Source organism: Dermacentor andersoni, chromosome 5 (genome assembly GCF_023375885.2).
Source record: "Dermacentor andersoni chromosome 5, qqDerAnde1_hic_scaffold, whole genome shotgun sequence".
Taxonomy (NCBI): domain Eukaryota; kingdom Metazoa; phylum Arthropoda; class Arachnida; order Ixodida; family Ixodidae; genus Dermacentor; species Dermacentor andersoni.
The window spans coordinates 124,242,626-124,260,710 of record NC_092818.1 but is presented as its reverse complement, the minus strand read 5'-3'; the positions used below and the strand labels follow the sequence as shown (position 1 = coordinate 124,260,710).

The 18,085-nt window shown below is 46.8% G+C and overlaps 1 protein-coding gene across 2 annotated transcripts in view; it reads right to left on the bottom strand.

Annotated features, from left to right (window-relative positions):
- Positions 1-2,907, bottom strand: part of LOC126532056 (protein turtle homolog B-like) — a 345,557-nt gene extending 342,650 nt beyond the window's left edge. For both annotated transcript variants that reach the window (XM_050179750.3, XM_055070964.2), the window contains exon 1: positions 2,215-2,907. In XM_050179750.3, coding sequence (XP_050035707.1) covers positions 2,215-2,383 — 169 coding nt within the window. In that variant the 5' untranslated portion in view covers positions 2,384-2,907. The remainder of the gene's footprint in view (positions 1-2,214) is intronic.
- Positions 2,908-18,085: the final 15,178 nt, after the last annotated feature.

Genomic DNA, 18,085 nt, shown 5'->3' with positions numbered 1-18,085 from the left:
AAATGTGCAATGAACAGAGCAGCGTCCTTCCAGATATTATAACTGTCATACGTCGTGGCGGCTCGGTGGCTGATAACGTTCTGCTGATGAAAACGAGGTTGCGAGTTCGAATACCGGCTGTGGTTGCTTTATCCTAATGAGAGTAGAACTCACGTGTACTTAGATTTGATTGAACAACAAAAAAAAAAATCAACAACTCTGGTTTCTCAAAACTTATATTGGGTTTTCACATGTATGCGAAACGTATTACCTCACTGAATGCCACAGTGCCTTTTTTTTACTGATGCAGCTAATTGTTCATGCATGCTAGAGCGATTGCCTCACGTTCTTAAAAGCTTCGCTTTACCACTATCATTATTCTTTAATCGGTGAATAATTTGAGTCACCGGAAAAACATTGGACCTTTAGATATAAAATTCTGACAAAACTATACAAAATGGTCTATAGGTTCTGTAGATTGCTTTTGCCTGTTGCAAAGTACTTGCTCGTGTCTTTCTGTAGGAGCAACCCCTGTAAATAAAGCCGTTTCATCCATGACCCATCTACCAAATAATACCATTGCGTCATTGATAATATGTCCTTATTGGTCCATGACGTTATTGGAGAATGGAAGGTATGCCGCATACATATATCGGATATTTGCTTTCCGCAGGCAGACTGCTAATTTTTTTTAGTTAGCATAATCACGCAAGCGGATGTTGGTGCAATGGTCATGAAAAGCGTTTTCTAGTTAAAAACCCTGTTGTAATCAGCACTATAGCAACGTTACCAATATTTAAAAAAGTGATCATTGCCAGAAATATAGTAGTAGAAAAGTAAGTCTTAATTACTCGATATTCTAGTATATCTAGCATATAGTAAGAGTACAATGTGTGCTTTCTAAAGGTAATAATTTATTCCCCAGTGGTAGAAACAAAATTTAGAGAGGTGTCTCGCCTTTCTCTGTCACGCGGAGAATACAAAAGAAAGGAAGTGTCAAAAAGCTCCTTCAGAGGACTGACGAGCTTCTGCATATTAACCAGGCAAAGCATACTCCCAAAGTCAAAAAATGTGAGCCATATCGTCAAAATACCTCGCGTTAATTACACACATCGCTGATATTCCCATGCAATTACCATATAAAGCTTTTCTGTACTAGCACAATCTATGATCTGTTGCAGTTCCTAGGTAGACATCTAATGGAGAATCTAAGTTATAACTACTAAGATTCAGAAAAACCCATATTGTGTACATTTATTTCCATTAGGCGTTTGTTCACAAACTAGAGACTTGAGTGACCTTAACTCTAGACGAAATTTGTGCAGTAACTTGGTGGTTCACCGTGGTAATTTGGCTTTATTTGCAATATCGCTAAATGCAAGTACCCTTTCTCTACCTTCTGAGTTAAAGAAAAGTGAGTAGCAAAAAAGAAATGGAACATATGCTGCTCAAGTCTGGCATACATTGTTTTATTCGGTGACTACTATCTGTACAGAACGTGTCAGATGCTCCAGTAGAAAAAGATACAGAAATAACGAAACAAAAACAAAAAAGAAAAAGAAAAAAAGAAAGAAATCAAGCAGTCTAGATGTGCCGAATAAGCATATCAAATACAAACATCGGCACCTAATGAAAGATCAGCTGTTAAGTGAAATTTAGGCAGATGCGTAAGATTAATAGAGCCTCAGTCCTTTCGTGTCACCGATTGGTTGCCAAGACACAAACTCGCTTTAAACTTCGCGTAGAAGACTTGACATTAGTGCTGCAGTACTGCGGCAGGAAGAACAAGTAGCGACGAATACTTTACGGCAAACGCTCTTTCTTCGCTATGTAATAAAACGTAGAGGAAGAGAAAGAGATTCGGCACCAACGACTTTACTTTCATGGCACTTCGGGCCTCCGGCAAATGCTGACACATGCTGCAGAGGGTTCTTGTCAACTGCATGTTTGTCAGGAAAGCCAAGCGCACGAAGGGCACTGCAGCAACATGTGCTTCCGTTATGACAGCAAATGGGTCGCGATATAAACAAGTGCGGCTGAACCACTGCGAATGCTGCAACTCCCTCACCATTCTCACTGTCTCTTCCGCCGATCACTTGTTTCAGAAGCGTGCCGAGCGTGGGCTGCGATCCGTGTAGGATCGTCGATATCGCAGCCGGATGGGGCCGACAGTTGTCGGATGCGAGCAGCGGATGCTCGGGAGAAGGGGCATTAAGGGAAAGACGCGGGACTCACCGAAGGGTTGCTCCTTGGTTGCCGGAGCCTGAATGAGGCCTCTGGCACGTCGGTGCGGGAGCGACACGTCCTCAGAGTACGTCGTAGTCACCACCGCTGCCAGGGACAACAGCGCGAGCAGACACGGGGAACACAGCGCTCGCATCGAGACCGATGTCACGACATCCATGAGTGCTGTGACCACCGCCCGCGAGGGCTGGACGTCGAACAAGCAAAAGCAATCACGGAGTCGCTTGAACGAAGGTAATCATCATTATAGTGGTTATGATCGTCGTTGCCGCAATCTTGCACTCCTCTTCACGGCAGCATCGCGCGCGAAGAGAGAACTTTTTGAACTGGGTTCAAACAAACTTTTCCCCCGCCGAACTGTCGTCGTCTAAGTCGACAGGGCAGCGAAGAAGTTGCCTTCTTTGTTTGCACACGCGGTGGCACTAGTTCCATACACTGGCGGTCCGGTAAGCACTCGCCAGGCAACGGTGCGTCCAGCTGCAGTGGCGGCGAGGGACTTCGCGCGCGCGCGCGTTTTTTGTCGCTGGAGAATCGAATGCGGAGGCGATGCGAGGAGAAGCGAGCGGCTGCTGCTTGCCGAGCTGGCTGCTGTGCGGCTGCGGCGCGCGCGCGACACTTGCCCGCGACGGCGAAATATTCCGGCGGCGCGCTGGGGTGCGCGCCGGGGCTCTTCGCGTTGTCTTCTCCCGCTCTCTGCTGCTGTGCGGCCGACGGCGCTCGCGCATCGGCGCTCGGGCCCCGCGTCCCCCCCCCCCCTTGCCACTCCCCCCCCCCCTCCTCCTGTGCCGATCGATGCTTGAGCCGCAACGCGGCGAACGGCCGCCGCTGCCTCGGAGGCGCCACGGTCCCGCCACCGGCACCCGAAACCTTTCTTCTTGCCTTCACACGCCCCGGCCGCGATGGTAAAAAAGCACCGGGCCTGTTTGTCTTAATGCCTCTAGCTGCGCGAGCCCGGAACGCGTCACGGGCGCTCGACCCCCCTTCCCCCATTCTCTACTCGCTGTCTGCCCTAGATGGCGGTCTGCCCCAGGGGCCGGGGCGGTGGGACATTAGTTATCCCTAAGTGTCCTAATCCCCGGTAGGGATCAGGCTGGGGGCAAGAGAAGGAGGGGACACATCGGCAGGAGCGACTAATGGACGCGTGCGACGAGCACGCTGCGGTGGCTTCTCTCTCGTGCCCTCCTTGCTAGCGTGTACCCGTTGGCTCCCGTGTGGATTTACTGGATGCGATTGTTTGGCAATATGCCCGGCAGCGTTTCTTCCGGGCAACGTCTCAAAGGTCGTCCCCCGCCCGTTCTTGTCGGTCGTGGTTCGTGCGGGCTGGTCGTTGCACTGCGGCCCGTTCAGGAGGCTTCCGCTTGTGCAATGCTGCGCGCAGTGAAGAAAGCTCGCAGTCGGTTGCCGAAGGCGTAAAATATAAAGAGGAGTCCATATTAAACTAAGTAGAAGAAATTGTGCCGGATAGCAGACAGGAAAGTTTAAGAACGTAACCAGAAGTTTCCTAGAGATCCCAGCTATATGCATGTTAAATCATTGCCATTATTCGAGAGTTAGTTCGAGCAATAATGTAAGGCAATCGACATGGGGAGGCTGTGTCTCATTTGCAGCGGGTACAAGTAAAGGAGGAGCAGTGATCGAGGACTCGAGTTCATATGATCAAGTTATTCTTTGTGATCTACGTTTTCTTTGGGACTGTTTTACTGCATTCGCGTTGCTTTTGAGTGAATACGTAAAACGGAAAGCTAAGACCGTATTCACAAGAGGCTCTCACGCTCGAACTGTCCGTAAGATAAATTTCACCCAGACCTGATGTGGGACGTATTATTAGTGAAGGCGGTCAGCCAACAATAAAGAGCCCCCACTCACGGAAGGCTTCGGGAATTCGGCCCCTGTAGGCCTGATCCATATATATATACATATATATATATATATATATATATATATATATATATATATATATATATATATATATATATTAAGAAGGGAGGGATGTCAACAAGTCAAGAGTCCGGTTGGCTGCCCTACGCTGGGGGAAGGCAGAATTGGAAGAGAGAGAAGGGAGAGAGAGAGCGGAGGGGCATAGCGGCTTGAACGCACAGAACAACAGAGTCAAATGCGCTCGTAAAAACCAGATGTTCTCAGAAGACAGATAAGTACCTTCATTGCCTTCTGAACCGATGAACGGTGGGGACGGTGTTTAGTACTATCTGTTGACTCAGAGGATGATCATCTATTTTCCTGGATGCGTTGGACATAGACTGTCTTCGTGCTTCAAATTAAAGACAGCGGCGCAATAAGCGATCAGTGTTCTCCTCACACCCGCCTGGTCCGGTATTCATGTAAACGTTCTTACGCTAGAATCGTTCATAGGGACACATGCCACCCATTCATGATATCGGACATTTTGGCGAACGTAGCCTACAAATGGTAAACAGCATTTGAGCACGAAAACCTTGATGAATTCATGCGCAGGGCTCTACAGATGCAAATCTTCACTTAAGTAAAAGCTGTATAAGATTGGTCGTCGCTGCGGCAATCGTTTCAACATGACGCCCGTCGGAATGTCGAATTACTGGACCTCTAGGAGTCGGGTAATGAAACTTTTCGGTAAACTAGATTTTGCGAACATGGTTCCTGAAGATCTGTAAAACAAATGTAGGAAGGGACGGTTTTCTCGAGCTTCACGTCTCGAGAGGCAAGTTCGCCGTTTGAGAGTTATGGCATTGATTGCCTGATTTATTTATTTATTTATTTATTTATTTATTTATTTATTTATTTATTTTACCTTCCAAGGCACCGCACATGATATGAGAGACACCGTAGTCAAAGGCTCGGGACTAGGTTTCCCCAGCTGTGGCACTTTATTGTGCGCCATAACCACGGTACAGGAAGGTTCCATCAATCCATTTTATCTGAATATCGCCGCTGCAGTATAGAATTGAGTGACATTGCACACAGCAAAAATTTAGTTTATAGATATATGCGAAAATATTTACAGTGAATGAATTGTGTAAATACTTCTTTAAGTCTTCTCGAAGTGTGCTAGTTAGCGAGTCTCGAAATGCGGAATACTGTGGTGAACAAAAGACTATCTCACTTAAAATACATACTAGCACTTCCATAGGCACACACGTTTATTTATTTCCCCTCATTTTTGGTTTCTGTTAAAACACCTGATATGTCTTTTATAGGCCTGAATAATAGTATTTTCTAATTACTAAAATACTACATCCATGTATTCATACTTGGCAATGTCCTGTTCTTAATATCTTTAGTATATAGGTAACTTCACTGATTGGCGTGTGTCTAATTGCAGAAAGCGCAGAAGTTGCTGTTGCTGTTTCTTTGTTTAAACTGTTCAAGCACGTTTGAGAAAATGTCTTTATTGCCGTAATGTTTTCATATGACCTGTTATGTACCTTTATTAATTGCCGAATTTATTATTTATGAACAAGGTGGCGGCTTAATAACTGAGCACAGTTTCGGCGAAATAAATAAAATAAAGGACAACCGGTCTCTTCTATTCTGCGTAGGGTATGAATTGTTCAAAGGTTCAAAGGTGCTAAATTACAAGAACATGTAAAGTTCTCAATGTTTAAAACTCAGTAATTTACCAAGAGTATACAATAGCTACAGATGTTATTGTTAGTTGCACAAAATTGTTCCAGGAGGAACTGCGAATAGAAAATTTGAAAAATGAAACCCTCCTTTTCGTTTTGTCTGTTACATTCAGGACCTAATATTCCGGCATATTCCTACTGTCCGTGAGCCCGCATTATGTAGCCCAGAAGTTGTAGTGCTTGAAGATTTTTATTTGTTATATTTTTACTTTCTTCACAAAAAAGTAAGTTTTTTTATTTACAATATATTTACTTCCCTCTTAGGGGTGACGTCTTTAGGCATCCTTTTTTTCGATCTATAAAACAATGGAATGCTCTTTCGCTTGGCATTGTTAACATTGAAAACAATGATGCGTTTTATCGCGCTTTATGAATGCGATCACTTGTTTCTTGCTTTACAGTGTAACCTCCCTGCTGTAATAACCACATGGGCGATGCAGGTATGTAATTAATTAATTAATTAATTAATTGTTCATAGCTACACGTTTTGGTCTCCCTTCTCAACTAGTCAAAGAAACATCAAACTAATTTTTCACGGCAAAAGAAAAGAGATAATAAAGAAAAAGGCAAGACAGACTTCGGGATGGCGCATTGCGAGCGCGCCTACTGAAAAATAAACTAAAATATTATTCCCCCCCTCCCCCCCGCCCTCACGAACTAACACTATCCTCAATTTAACTCTAGAGCACTTCAGTAACAGCAACGAGAATTTCTCCGACGATTCATATTGTGTACTGTATTTCATTACACATTGATGAGAGTACAAAGGAAGAACACGAAGCTCCAAAGTGCCCGAGGCGTCGCACTCGTTTCACGTGTGAAGCACCGCCTAAGGCAATATTATTAAACGAGGACGACGACAGTTTGAAACTCCTTGACACGTTAAGCAGGCGTCGCTCAAGGGTGAGCGCCACCGTCGTTGCCGCTCATCGACCGCCTTAAAGCAGGCACACGCGAATAGCCGAGAAACAAAAGAAAAAAACAAAAAAAGAAAAAAAGCAAGAACGTAAAGAGCTTCGAATGAAATTTTTCTCGGGCGAGATCGCACATCCGGCCGCCGACAGACGTTGACGAGGAGCCGGCCCCCGTGCGGCCCGCTGGCACGAGTAACGTTACGTTCGGTGGAACGCCGATCGTCGTCCCGGTGCGACGGGGAAATCGCGAGCGCCGCTCGTACGGCGAAAACACGCGCGCGCCGAAGACATCGCTTTGAGAAACCGCACGGTTGGCCGCGCCGCTCAAGCCATCATCCCGCGGAACTGCGGCAGCTCATTTTGCAAGACGAATGACGCGCTGCCCGCGAGGCACGGTGGGCTTTCTGCAAAATTCCGCGGCGCCGCTTGCGCGCGCGATTTCGGCTGCGACGTGCAAATGAGATTTCACCCTCCTCGAATTCCAGCTGCACCTGCCGCTGACAGTGAAGGATTTTCTCGCACTCGACAGTCTTATTGGCTCTCTATGCCAGCGCCACGGCCTTAGACAGACTGGGCGGAGACGCGAGTAACGAGAGCGGAGGCGGCGCGACGGGCAAGGACGAAATTTGCGTGAGAATGGTAGCACGGCACGCCGTTACCTGCTCGCACGCCCATGTGTCGTGGTGCGTGGTGCCGCAGCTAGCCTCGGGGGAGAGGAGGAGGGAGAGGGGGACGGGGGGGGGGGGGGGGGGGTGTTTCGTGCGCGAGTACATGGCGCCAACCGAGCGCACGCTTCGAGGGAAGCACAATCAGCGCTGCGAGAGCAAATGAAGGGTTCGAAGAAACTGTCTGCCTGTGCAGCCTGGGGCGTCCGTTGGCAATGCGGCGCCTTGGAACAAAGTACGTGCCGTGTTCAAAGTCTGGAGTAAATGAGCAAGATTGGAGCGCTCCTCGTCAGACCACCGAGTGAGAGCTAGGGAACAATTTAGTCAGGTTCAACGAATAAATTCTTGATGGCAAATACGAAGAAGCCAAAGCCCGAACTTTGGGACCCCTATTCGCAACTTTCACCGACTGTAGGGTGCGCCACCACTTATCCAAAATGGCTGTCGATCTAGTGATCACCTGCGCAGAGGCATCGCTGCCTGCGTTGCTTTGGTCTCTGGTTGCTGCCGCTGGCCCACGATAGAATCATTTTGCATGGCATTGCACTTACCGTTCAGGAAACAGCTCACTCTTGAGTGCATAATGTCACACTTATGGGCCGCCACGGGGTCACGAATGCGCTTCCTCATAGAAAAAAATCAATGACGCATTGAGCCAAACACCTCACTTTCGATCGCCATCGAGCCCGATTGGAATTTAACTTATATCCCAAATAGTTCCCTTCTGCAGCTTTCGCAAACGAGTCAGTCACGATCGACGAATTTGACCTCAATCGGGCTTGATCGCGATGGTAAGTGCTCGTACGATAACGATCAGATAGCGCACTTCTCATCGCGATATAGGCCACTCAGTATAGAATTCCTCGATCGCGACTGCTTCTCAACAACGACCGTAAAGAGCCTCAATTATACAAACGAAGAATACGAACATTCTTTCGCAAATACCCTGGCTACACGCATGTGAATGTGAGACTGCCCAACGGGTGATCGAGTAAGGTAAATGCGGGGTTTTGCATGCGAGAACAGGCTTTCCGATGCGCCTGTTCACAGCCCATTGGCTTTTTTGTCATTTGTCCAAAAGAAAACTATGATGGCTTACGACGCCTTTTACAGTGCGGTTTCGGCCCAGAGCACATGCGCTTGCTCTTGTACTTCGTTCCCATTTTTGAAACGCCAAAGTTCAACGGTGACGTTTGAACAAAACCCTTCGCAATTCGCTTTCCGCACGCGCAAGAAGTAACGAAGGACAACGAAGACGAAGCACAGCTCGCATGTTTTCACCAGGAAAGTATTCGTTCTATCACCGGGTGACTGCTGCCGTGTGGCGGCGCCACCGTATCTGAAAGTTGCGAATAGGAGTTTACCGAATCTCTCTATGTGTAAGGATCGAGTGTGCCATCGTCAGTGAGTGAGTGAGTGAGTGAGTGAGTGAGTGAGTGAGTGAGTGAGTGAGTGAGTGAGTGAGTGAGTGAGTGAGTGAGTGAGTGAGTGAGTGAGTGAGTGAGTGAGTGAGTGAGTGAGTGAGCAGCTGTTCTAGAGGGTTCATTCTTCAACCTTTTGTCAGGCCGAAAACTGCACTGTGGAAGTTGCGATAGAAAGCAAAAAAAAGAAAAAGAGAATGTGTTTGTACCTTTTCTACCAGGTGAGTTACATTTAAGAAAAGGAAAAGAGAGAAAAAAAGGAAATACGAATAAAAAAAACAAGACTGATTCGCGTACGGGAGTGGCAGGCCGCAGGTAAGAGTTACTCTGCGGAGGAGTTTGGCTGTCGTGAAAAAAAATATATCAGCGTTAAGTCGGACTAAAATATCCCCTCCTTGTACGGTAAACGAAAAGGAACAAATTTGCCTGCCCTCAGATGAAACCACTGCCACAGAATGCTGGGCTAAGGAATGTGCCTCGAAAGCTTGGGCCTCTGTTCTGACACCATACTAAAGAAGAGACGTCCACGCCAAAGTTTACACTTTCCTCTGAGTGTGATCAGGTAGACAGAGTGCGAGCGAGAGTCGATAACAAAGCACAGTTCTCGCATGGGCGCGACAGGCTTGCCAATATGTATTCAAATGCGAAAAGTTAAATGGGCGTGATTTTCAGCATTTTCCCAGAGGCGAAGATAAATCATCTGTCAGTGCGCGAGCAAACAATGGCAAATAGCAGCTGTTTCCGTAAACACCGGAGCAGGACACGGTAACGCGGCAGTGAAAGATAAATTGTTTGTCGAAAAACCAAAGGAAATCCTTCACGATGCGCTTGCGCAACAAGTGTTGACAAGCTCAGCAATCACCACTCTTTCGGTTACATTTAGCACTGCCTATGTGTGATTACGCGAATAATGCGCTCTGAATGTCGACAAAAAAAATTAATTACAGGGTTTTACGTGCGAAAACCACGATATGATTATGAGGCACGCCGTAGTGGGGGACTCCGGAAATTTGGACCACCTGGGGTTCTTTACCGTGTACCTAAATCTAAGTAAACGGGTGTTTTCGCATTTCGATCCCATCGAAATGTGGCCGCCGTGGCCGGGATTGAATCCCGCGAACTCGTGCTTAGGAGCCTCGATGAATGTTGAGAAAGCAGAGATGCCGGGTACACAGCGACACGAACGAATGAAAAACGCCGATCACGAGGACCACGATGCGCATAGTGGTACACTACCACGGCGCATTTCTCTTACAGTAGTCTAAACTAGTACAGCGCAGAAGGAACCAAGCGCTGACTGCCAACTGATATAATTGGTAGGTTTCACGAAATATATAGCCACAAGAAAGCATCAAGCAGTGTCGTCACAACATTTCACAAAACGTCGCACCGATAGAAGACTACACCATCATGAATAAGAGAACGCGCAGTTCCGTTATGCACGGTTTAACGGATTAAGAAACCTTAATTCCTGCGAAGATAGGCACAAAGATGGCGCGCTAACACACGTGCTGAAAGCCCTTGCTACGAGATCAGCTTCGATAATATCCCGCGTAAGTTGTGATGGGTGCTTTTTTAGCACTTCACACCAATAAACATTCGGCTTACATCCACATCACGACAGTGAATTCCTAAGTGTCCCTGAAAAGCGTGGGGCACATTGTAATCATGTTCTTTGAACCTTTCATCAAGGCCGTAACATTTTACAGTAATCATTTCTCTTCCGTTACTAACGTGCAAGCATAGTTCACTGTAGATGCCGTACCCAGTTTGCCGTGTCTAAGTTTTCTTCACGCGTTGAACAAAAATTGAATGTTGAAATTTAATTCTGGGGTTTTACGTTCCATAACCATGATTTCAACGTGAGGCGCGCCATAGTGGGGGGACTCCGGAATAATTTTGACCAGCTGGGGTTCTTTAACGTGCACATATCATGATGATGATGATGATGACGACGTCGAAGTAAACGAGCGTTGTCGCGTCTCCCACCATTGAAATGAGGCCGCTGCGGCCAAGATCGAACACGAATTGAGCTACCGCGGCGCTGTTTCCCCATCCACTTTCTTGAATTGGTAGAGCATCGCACGCGAAATGCGAAGGTTGTGGGTTCGGTTCCTACCTGCGGCAAGTTGTTTTTTCATCCACTTTAATTTCCATAATTTATCGTTTCTTTATTTTCATTTATTAAGCACAAGTAATTTCCCCATATGTTGTCCTTGGTATCAGTGTTTGTTGGCTTCTCATGATATGTCTAATAAAAAATCGGGCCCCTCGGTTAACCCCCTTCCTTCTCGTTTATTACATAACGAGGGTCTCGAATCCGGCAACATTGATGCCTTCAGGTAGCATATGTGGGTTTATTGACCAGTTGCCTTCACTCCCCCCCAAAAAAGATCACGTTCTCGTGACGCCTGCGGCAAGAAAGACGTTCCACGTCCGCCGTCAAGGCTTGTGAGTGGTGGCGCTGGCTAACACTCCCAGGGCTCCACTAGTACACATAAATACCCAAGAAAGTGGATGGGAAACAGCGCCGCGGTAGCTCAATTGGTAGAGCATCGCACGCGAAATGCGAAGGTTGTGGGTTCGGTTCCTACCTGCGGCAAGTTGTTTTTTCATCCACTTTAATTTCCATAATTTATCGTTTCTTTATTTTCATTTATTAAGCACGAGTAATTTCCCCTATGTTGTCCTTGGTGTCAGTGTTTGTTGGCTTCTCATGATATGTCTAATATATATATATATATATAATTTACGTAAGAAAAAGTGATCGGAAGAGTGAGGAAGCGAAAGCAGGAACTACGATTACAATTATGGATGGTTTATGGAATATGAAAAAAGTACGACGAAGAAAAAAAAAAGAACTATGGTGTATTGGACAGACTTGAGAGGCAGCTCTCATATGCTAGTTATGATGCAAGCAATCTGGTATCAAGGCGATAAAATATATTACACTGCCAACTACTTGAAAGTGCTGGCAAACGAAAGTCTCCAACACTAGCGTAAAACACATTAACAATAGTCAGTAAGATGTGCCTTCGACCTTTCTCCTGCTTTATGTGAATGCAATGAATGTGGTGGTTGGCGCAGGTATATTTTAATGCGTCGGAGCGGAGACTCTCGAGGACAACTGGTAGAAAACGCGTTCCATGCTCGGAGTAATTAGTTTTATAGAGCAACTTATCACGAACAGCAAAGCGACCACTGCGTTAAAAAGTACGGGCGACGACAAAAAGTGGGTCGAAGGCAAGATCATTGCGTTGTTCTCGCTGAAAGACTGCCGCGTCAGCGAAGTATGAGTAACAGTAGCGTGACAGTCCTCTAAAGTATCTGCATTGCAGTCAGTAGTAAGAAGAGGAATCCGAGAGGGGCAGTCTGCTTCAGCGTGACGACGGTCACTCCTGTACGACACCACAAAGTTCTATTCCTGAAGGCGCAATGCCCAACGAGCGAGGCGACCGGGAGATCACGCAAACTGACTAGCCAGCTTAAAGAATCGTGGTCAGTGATTACCTTGAATCGTCTACCGTAAAGAATATTGCGCTGGATTCCTCTGTGGCGGAATTTAGTACTTTGATGAGTTATTGCGATGTCATTTTATGAACGTACGTAACTCCTTTAACTTTGTGATATTGCGTAATTTGTAATAAAAACCCGTGGTATTCAGGCAAAAAGGAGTACTTACACTATGTTCGTGCCTTCATCGTATTATTTGTTCAAGTAAAAAAAAAGGAATGTTTGCACGGCATTTAAAAAATAGAGAGAAAGGATGCATAGAAAGGCAGGGAGGTTTACCAGAAGCAGCTTTATTTGGCTACCCTGTACGGCGAAAAGATGTAGGATAATGAAACGGAAAAGGATACACAAGGGGAGAGAAATAAAAGCAGAACGAATGCCCCTCGCTCTACAAAAAAAGTCAACCACGTCAACTATTCAGCGGTAGGAGGGGATGTTCGTAATGTTCATCACAAAGCTCCGTAGAACTCAGCAACTTAAGTTTCATTTCGATACCTGTCATCTCCTTCACTGTTTTTCTTTAATATCTCTTTATGAGTGGCACACATTTCGGTGGTAGCAACTACGGCATCAGTGCGGTATTGATTCAGCTGCTTCCGAGAACGCAGAGTGACTTTTCGCCATGGGCTGCCGTCGACAACAGCAAAGATACACGCCTCCTTACGTCGAGACACTACCCTAGCATGCCAGCTTTGACGCCGGAAGCTATTCAATATCAGGGAGGAGAGTAGAGCAACCCCACGCGTCATCCTGCGACACGACCAATACGTGCCGCAGAGCATGAAATGGTGAAGCCGCTCGCTACAGCAGATGCATCGCGGTATGCAAGCGCGTCTTCACTCCGGTGGGCCATCGCCTACCTCCGATAAGCCGGCACACGCCGGAGCGGTCTCACCACACGCATCGTGCCACTGCTGGGTTCCCACCGACAGCTCATCGATCACTGCCGTCACACGAACATAGGCTCCTCAGATTCCAGGAGACACTGGGGCTTGACAACGCGAAGCAAGAGCGAACCGCTGTGAAAGGCACAACGACGCAACTTGTGCTGATGCTGTTGACACATGTAAGAAAAGAGAATCTCATCAGTTTGTTTACCGCACGTTCAGTGTCATGGGCATTCCTAAGCGGCAAAGGGCTTGCAAGTCATTTATCACATAATAATGGTATCATTATACACATTCTTATTACAAAGTGTCGTTTCACTAGGCATAGATCGTCCCTGCTTTATGGTGGCTTCTGGAACAAGCAGGCAAGGCTCAGTGCTTTTGTAGGGAATAAAAAGCAGAGGAAAGTACTTAACTATCAAGACAAGGTTGACCGCCTTCGCAAAGTATACTGCCTTATAGCTACAACGATTCACCGGCGATCTATGTTGCGAACTATTATAGTACGAAGAGTTTTGTGAATACGAGCCTTCCCCCCCCTCCCTCATGGGCCTGTATTCACAAAACAGCTCTTACGCGAAGTTTGTTCGTAAAAGCAAATTGAAGCCAATTGTTGGACATGTTATTAGCGAATGCACCTATCAAAGGGCAAAGGACACTTACGAACAAAGAGATTTGCAAATAATAGCGAAGTCCGCCGTGTAGCGGCAAAGATCCCTTACGATCATAATGCTTTACGAATTCGGGCTCTGGTTTTCGGCTCATGAATCCGCCTAAATTCGTTCGGTGGATTTTTAGTGCGAATCATTCTTTGCCTCTTCCACCACCTTGTGGGCACTGGTCGCTGGCTGATTCCAGCTCGTGTCTTGCCCAGTATCCATAAACCAACTGCCGAATACCACATTATCCGCTACAAAACAGCATACCCATTATGCCACTACCCAGTAGCCTTGCCTTTACGTGACGTTAACATCCCGTAGTTGACGTCACATTGCCATCGGGGCTAGAGAGCCTACAAACGCGCGTGACTCCGTCTCACAGTCGACGGACTATGCAGGCTCCCTAATCGCGGCTCTCGATTTTTCGCAGCGTGGTGCAACCAGAGGCAAGAAGTGAAGTGTATAGTAGGTCACAGAAAAGAGAACGAGTCGGCATTGCATTGAATTTGTGTCATTAGCGTTACGTTTGCACAACATTTGGTCTAACATTTGCGGTAACACCGAGGAAAGCTTTGATCAACACTCATTGCCGCATGTGCGTGAGATCAGCCAAGTATTCTTTCAGGCAAAAAAAAAGGCCCCTACAGCTACTGGCACATAAGTTCAGTCAGCGCAGATTTTGCCTTTATTAAGTAAAACTCTTGCTTGGGCTAGTTGGTTCATGCTGGAAGTAGTAAAGGCAAGGCGCAGAAGACCAGGACTCAAGAAGAAGAACACAAATGACAGGACCGGCGTCTTTATTAAAATTGCCTTTATGAAAATGCCACGCTAGGTCCTCGCAAGCAATTTCTTGCACTGAGGGAATCGACAAGTGAATTTTGCTGAGAAAACAATGTATGTCTACCTGCCTAGAATGGAACCATCCTGTCTGATTGACGCAAATGCCGGTACGTGCTTCGTAGAAGCATATATGCCAATGCTCCTTCATGCTGAAACGTCACGAAGGCGCAAAAGTGTTGACACAAAGAGTTAAACTCATCCAGCGAGGCAGAAACTCGCGTTTCCCTCGGAATGTCGGAAGTGCTCTTGTTGCGCGTAGTTTTGAAATGGCATAAATAAAACGCTCGAATGAGTTCCAACGTTTCCAAATACGGCAAATTGCACAGCAGGGGCAACTTAGCCAGTTCCCATAAATTTAAATTAGGCAATAGCAAATCACGAAGAAGTGTGAGTGTTGTTGGAATCTCAGCGCTGACGCCCGTTGTTGCAAATGGGTCGCAAGCCCCAAGGGTAGCGTTGGCCTGGCGGCCTGGGGCACAACTGGAAGCATCCGAAGGTCCTGGCAAAGCATGAGTCGACTGGTAACAGAACAACTTGTTTATTCTAGCATCGCAAAAGAACGGGCGGTCAGGTCGACCGAATTGGAGAGACGGGAGAGCACGTAACACAACGGAAGAAATCGGAGCCTCTCTCGGCGTCCGGGAGCAGCTGCTCTTATACTCTCGGAGTCGAGGGCAAGAGGGAACGCCTGATAGAGGCGCACGTGACGCGCGGCACGGACAGGCTGAGAGACACGTTGGGACGAGTGTAGTGACGCATCCGCCGGCCCGGCGCCGGTCAGACCTCCTCGCTTCACACTTGGGGAGCTCCTCTCCCCGGCTGCCGCGCTTTGACAAGCGTGGGCACCAACATGCACACACACACACACACGCACACTTGAAGACACGTGGCATTGAAACATGCCTGGACGCGCTTGGCGGGGAGGCGTATCGGCGGCGCTGAACGGGCCAAAATGTCCGCCGCTTTGAACGAAGCCCCGGCGTCCGTTGCATCCGCGCCGGCTATACCGCGCGTTGTAGGCGAAACGTAACAGTGTTGTTGTTTGGCAACAGATTCCTACTATGCGGGAAAAACCCACCAGGAGGAAAGTTTAACGCTGTTTAAGTTTCATGGTTCATAAAGTGCAGAAACATTTTGAGAGAGTGCAGCAGTGTGCTTACGGCATGCGAACGTTTTACAATATTCAAATATTCCAAAGCCAACTGCAGGTTTCAGAGCTTTTTCACTAAGATGCTTATTGGCGATTTTGTTACAATGCCCTGAAAGTAATGGCTGTAGATAAGCGAATACCAGTCCGAACAAAACTGTCGATCATATTGAACAGTTTCTTGTGCCGTTTTTTTTTTCTTTTTGTAAATGCGGTATTGTATGCACCTGACAGAAAATCTGTGTGCGATTGAAGGCTAGCATGTGCAATATTATTTTTTGTTATGTTAGCGACTGCCTAAAATACTGCAAAGTGTAGAAAAAAGAATACTTTGAATTCGTACCCTCGGTATCCGTGCATATTGGCATATGAAAGTACCAAGTACACATCTGTCATAACATTTCTGTAAAGCCATGTTCCCTTGGTTATAGTTCGCAAACGAAGAAACAGACCCCTTTGGACAGAAAGCAATACACTTATATTCACGTATAAGGCCTCTATATCGATTGCAATTCTCTTATAAGAGCTTTTATACTCAAGAACCACCCAGTACATATCTGTCATAACATTTTGTAAAGCCATATTCCCTTGGTTATAGTTCGGACATGAAGAAGCAGACCCCCTTGGACAGAAAGCAATACGCCTGAATTACCGCATAAGGCCTCCATTTCGATAGCAATTCTCTTACGAGAGCTCATATACTTAAGAGCTCTTCCTTTATATTAGAACTACAGTTGTGGGGCCCTATAACGTAAAACTATTCCAATATGTTTTTATTCCAATCTCCTGACGTCAAGCTTGCGTAACCGCCGACGCAAGCATCGGATGGTCACCTGCAGGGTTGTCTGAACAAAACAATCAACTGCTCCCCTCGATCATAGGAGGTCACTTTTGTTTTCTTGAAAAACGAATAACATTGCCTACACTGCGTCGCTTGTCTTATCTAATTAGCTGACAAGAGGCGAGGAGCATACTCAAGTGGAGAGAGATTCGATGGGACCGAGCCAGTGCACTGAAAATCGGTAACTGGATGAAGAGGGGCGGCGCCTGCGATTGGCCCGCTTTCTCTTACTTAGCTTGCGGTGTGTGTGTGTGTGTGTGTGTGTGTGAAAACATTTATTGTAATGAGGTCCAGAGGCTCGACTTCTTAAGCCAAGGCGAGCCTCCCACGTTGGCACTGTCAGGCCAAGCCTTTCAGCGACATCATGGGCCCTCTGGACGGCCCTTAGTTGGTCCTGAAACAATGGGCTTTTAATCCTTTTCTCCCACTGTGTCCATTCTTCAACGAGGTTGGGGAGAGACGCGGGACACCCCGCCAGCATATGTCTGATCCCAATGATGCCATTACAATCGTTGCAGTCCATCTTAATCTCCCTCTCTGGATATATTTTATTAATGGTGTACGGTGTGGGATATGTACCTGCTTGCAATAAGCGCAGTGAGACTGCCTGAGCCCTGTTCAGTTTTGAATGTGGCAATAGGATGGCTGGTCGAAAATTGCAGCGGTATGCAACGGAACGTAAAGAATACCGCTAAAGCGGATCCTCAGCAAAGAAGAGTTGGCAAACCGAGATTGTAAACGCACCGAAAGTGCTGGAAAACGTAACACGGCCACGTAGGAAGCTTAATTATACGCAAATAAACCCCTCCTCTCCGGCAGGTGCGAGTAGCCAGTACCTGATTGGTCGGCGGCATCCATCTTTTATTCTTTTTGAAACGGGGCAGCCTGTGGCTCTTCAGAAAAAAAAATTCTGTTTTATTCAGCATATTAATGCATATTTAAGGCGCACACGTCAATTTGACGCGGTGAGTTTTCGCGGTTTTGTGACGTCGCGTGACAGGCAAGTGCAGTGGGTGCAGCCCGAAAACTCTTGAGCAATGGACAAGGGCTAATGGGAAAAATGCGTCGAATCAGATATAACTATTTCTTCTTTGTTTGGTCAAATCATGCATAATCAGTGTGTACACGTCATATCAGATGAGGAGCTATCGCGGTTTTCGTGACGTCGCGTGACAGGAAGGCGAAGTGGGGGTGGTCCAAAATAGTTTTCGACCAATCGCGGAGGGCTGATTGCAGAATTGGAATAGAAAAGTTTGGAATAGCTTTATGTTATAGCGTCCCTGGAGACAATATTTCACATTGAACGGCCACGCCACTGATGTTCTCTTTATCTGTTCATTTGACTATAAGATATG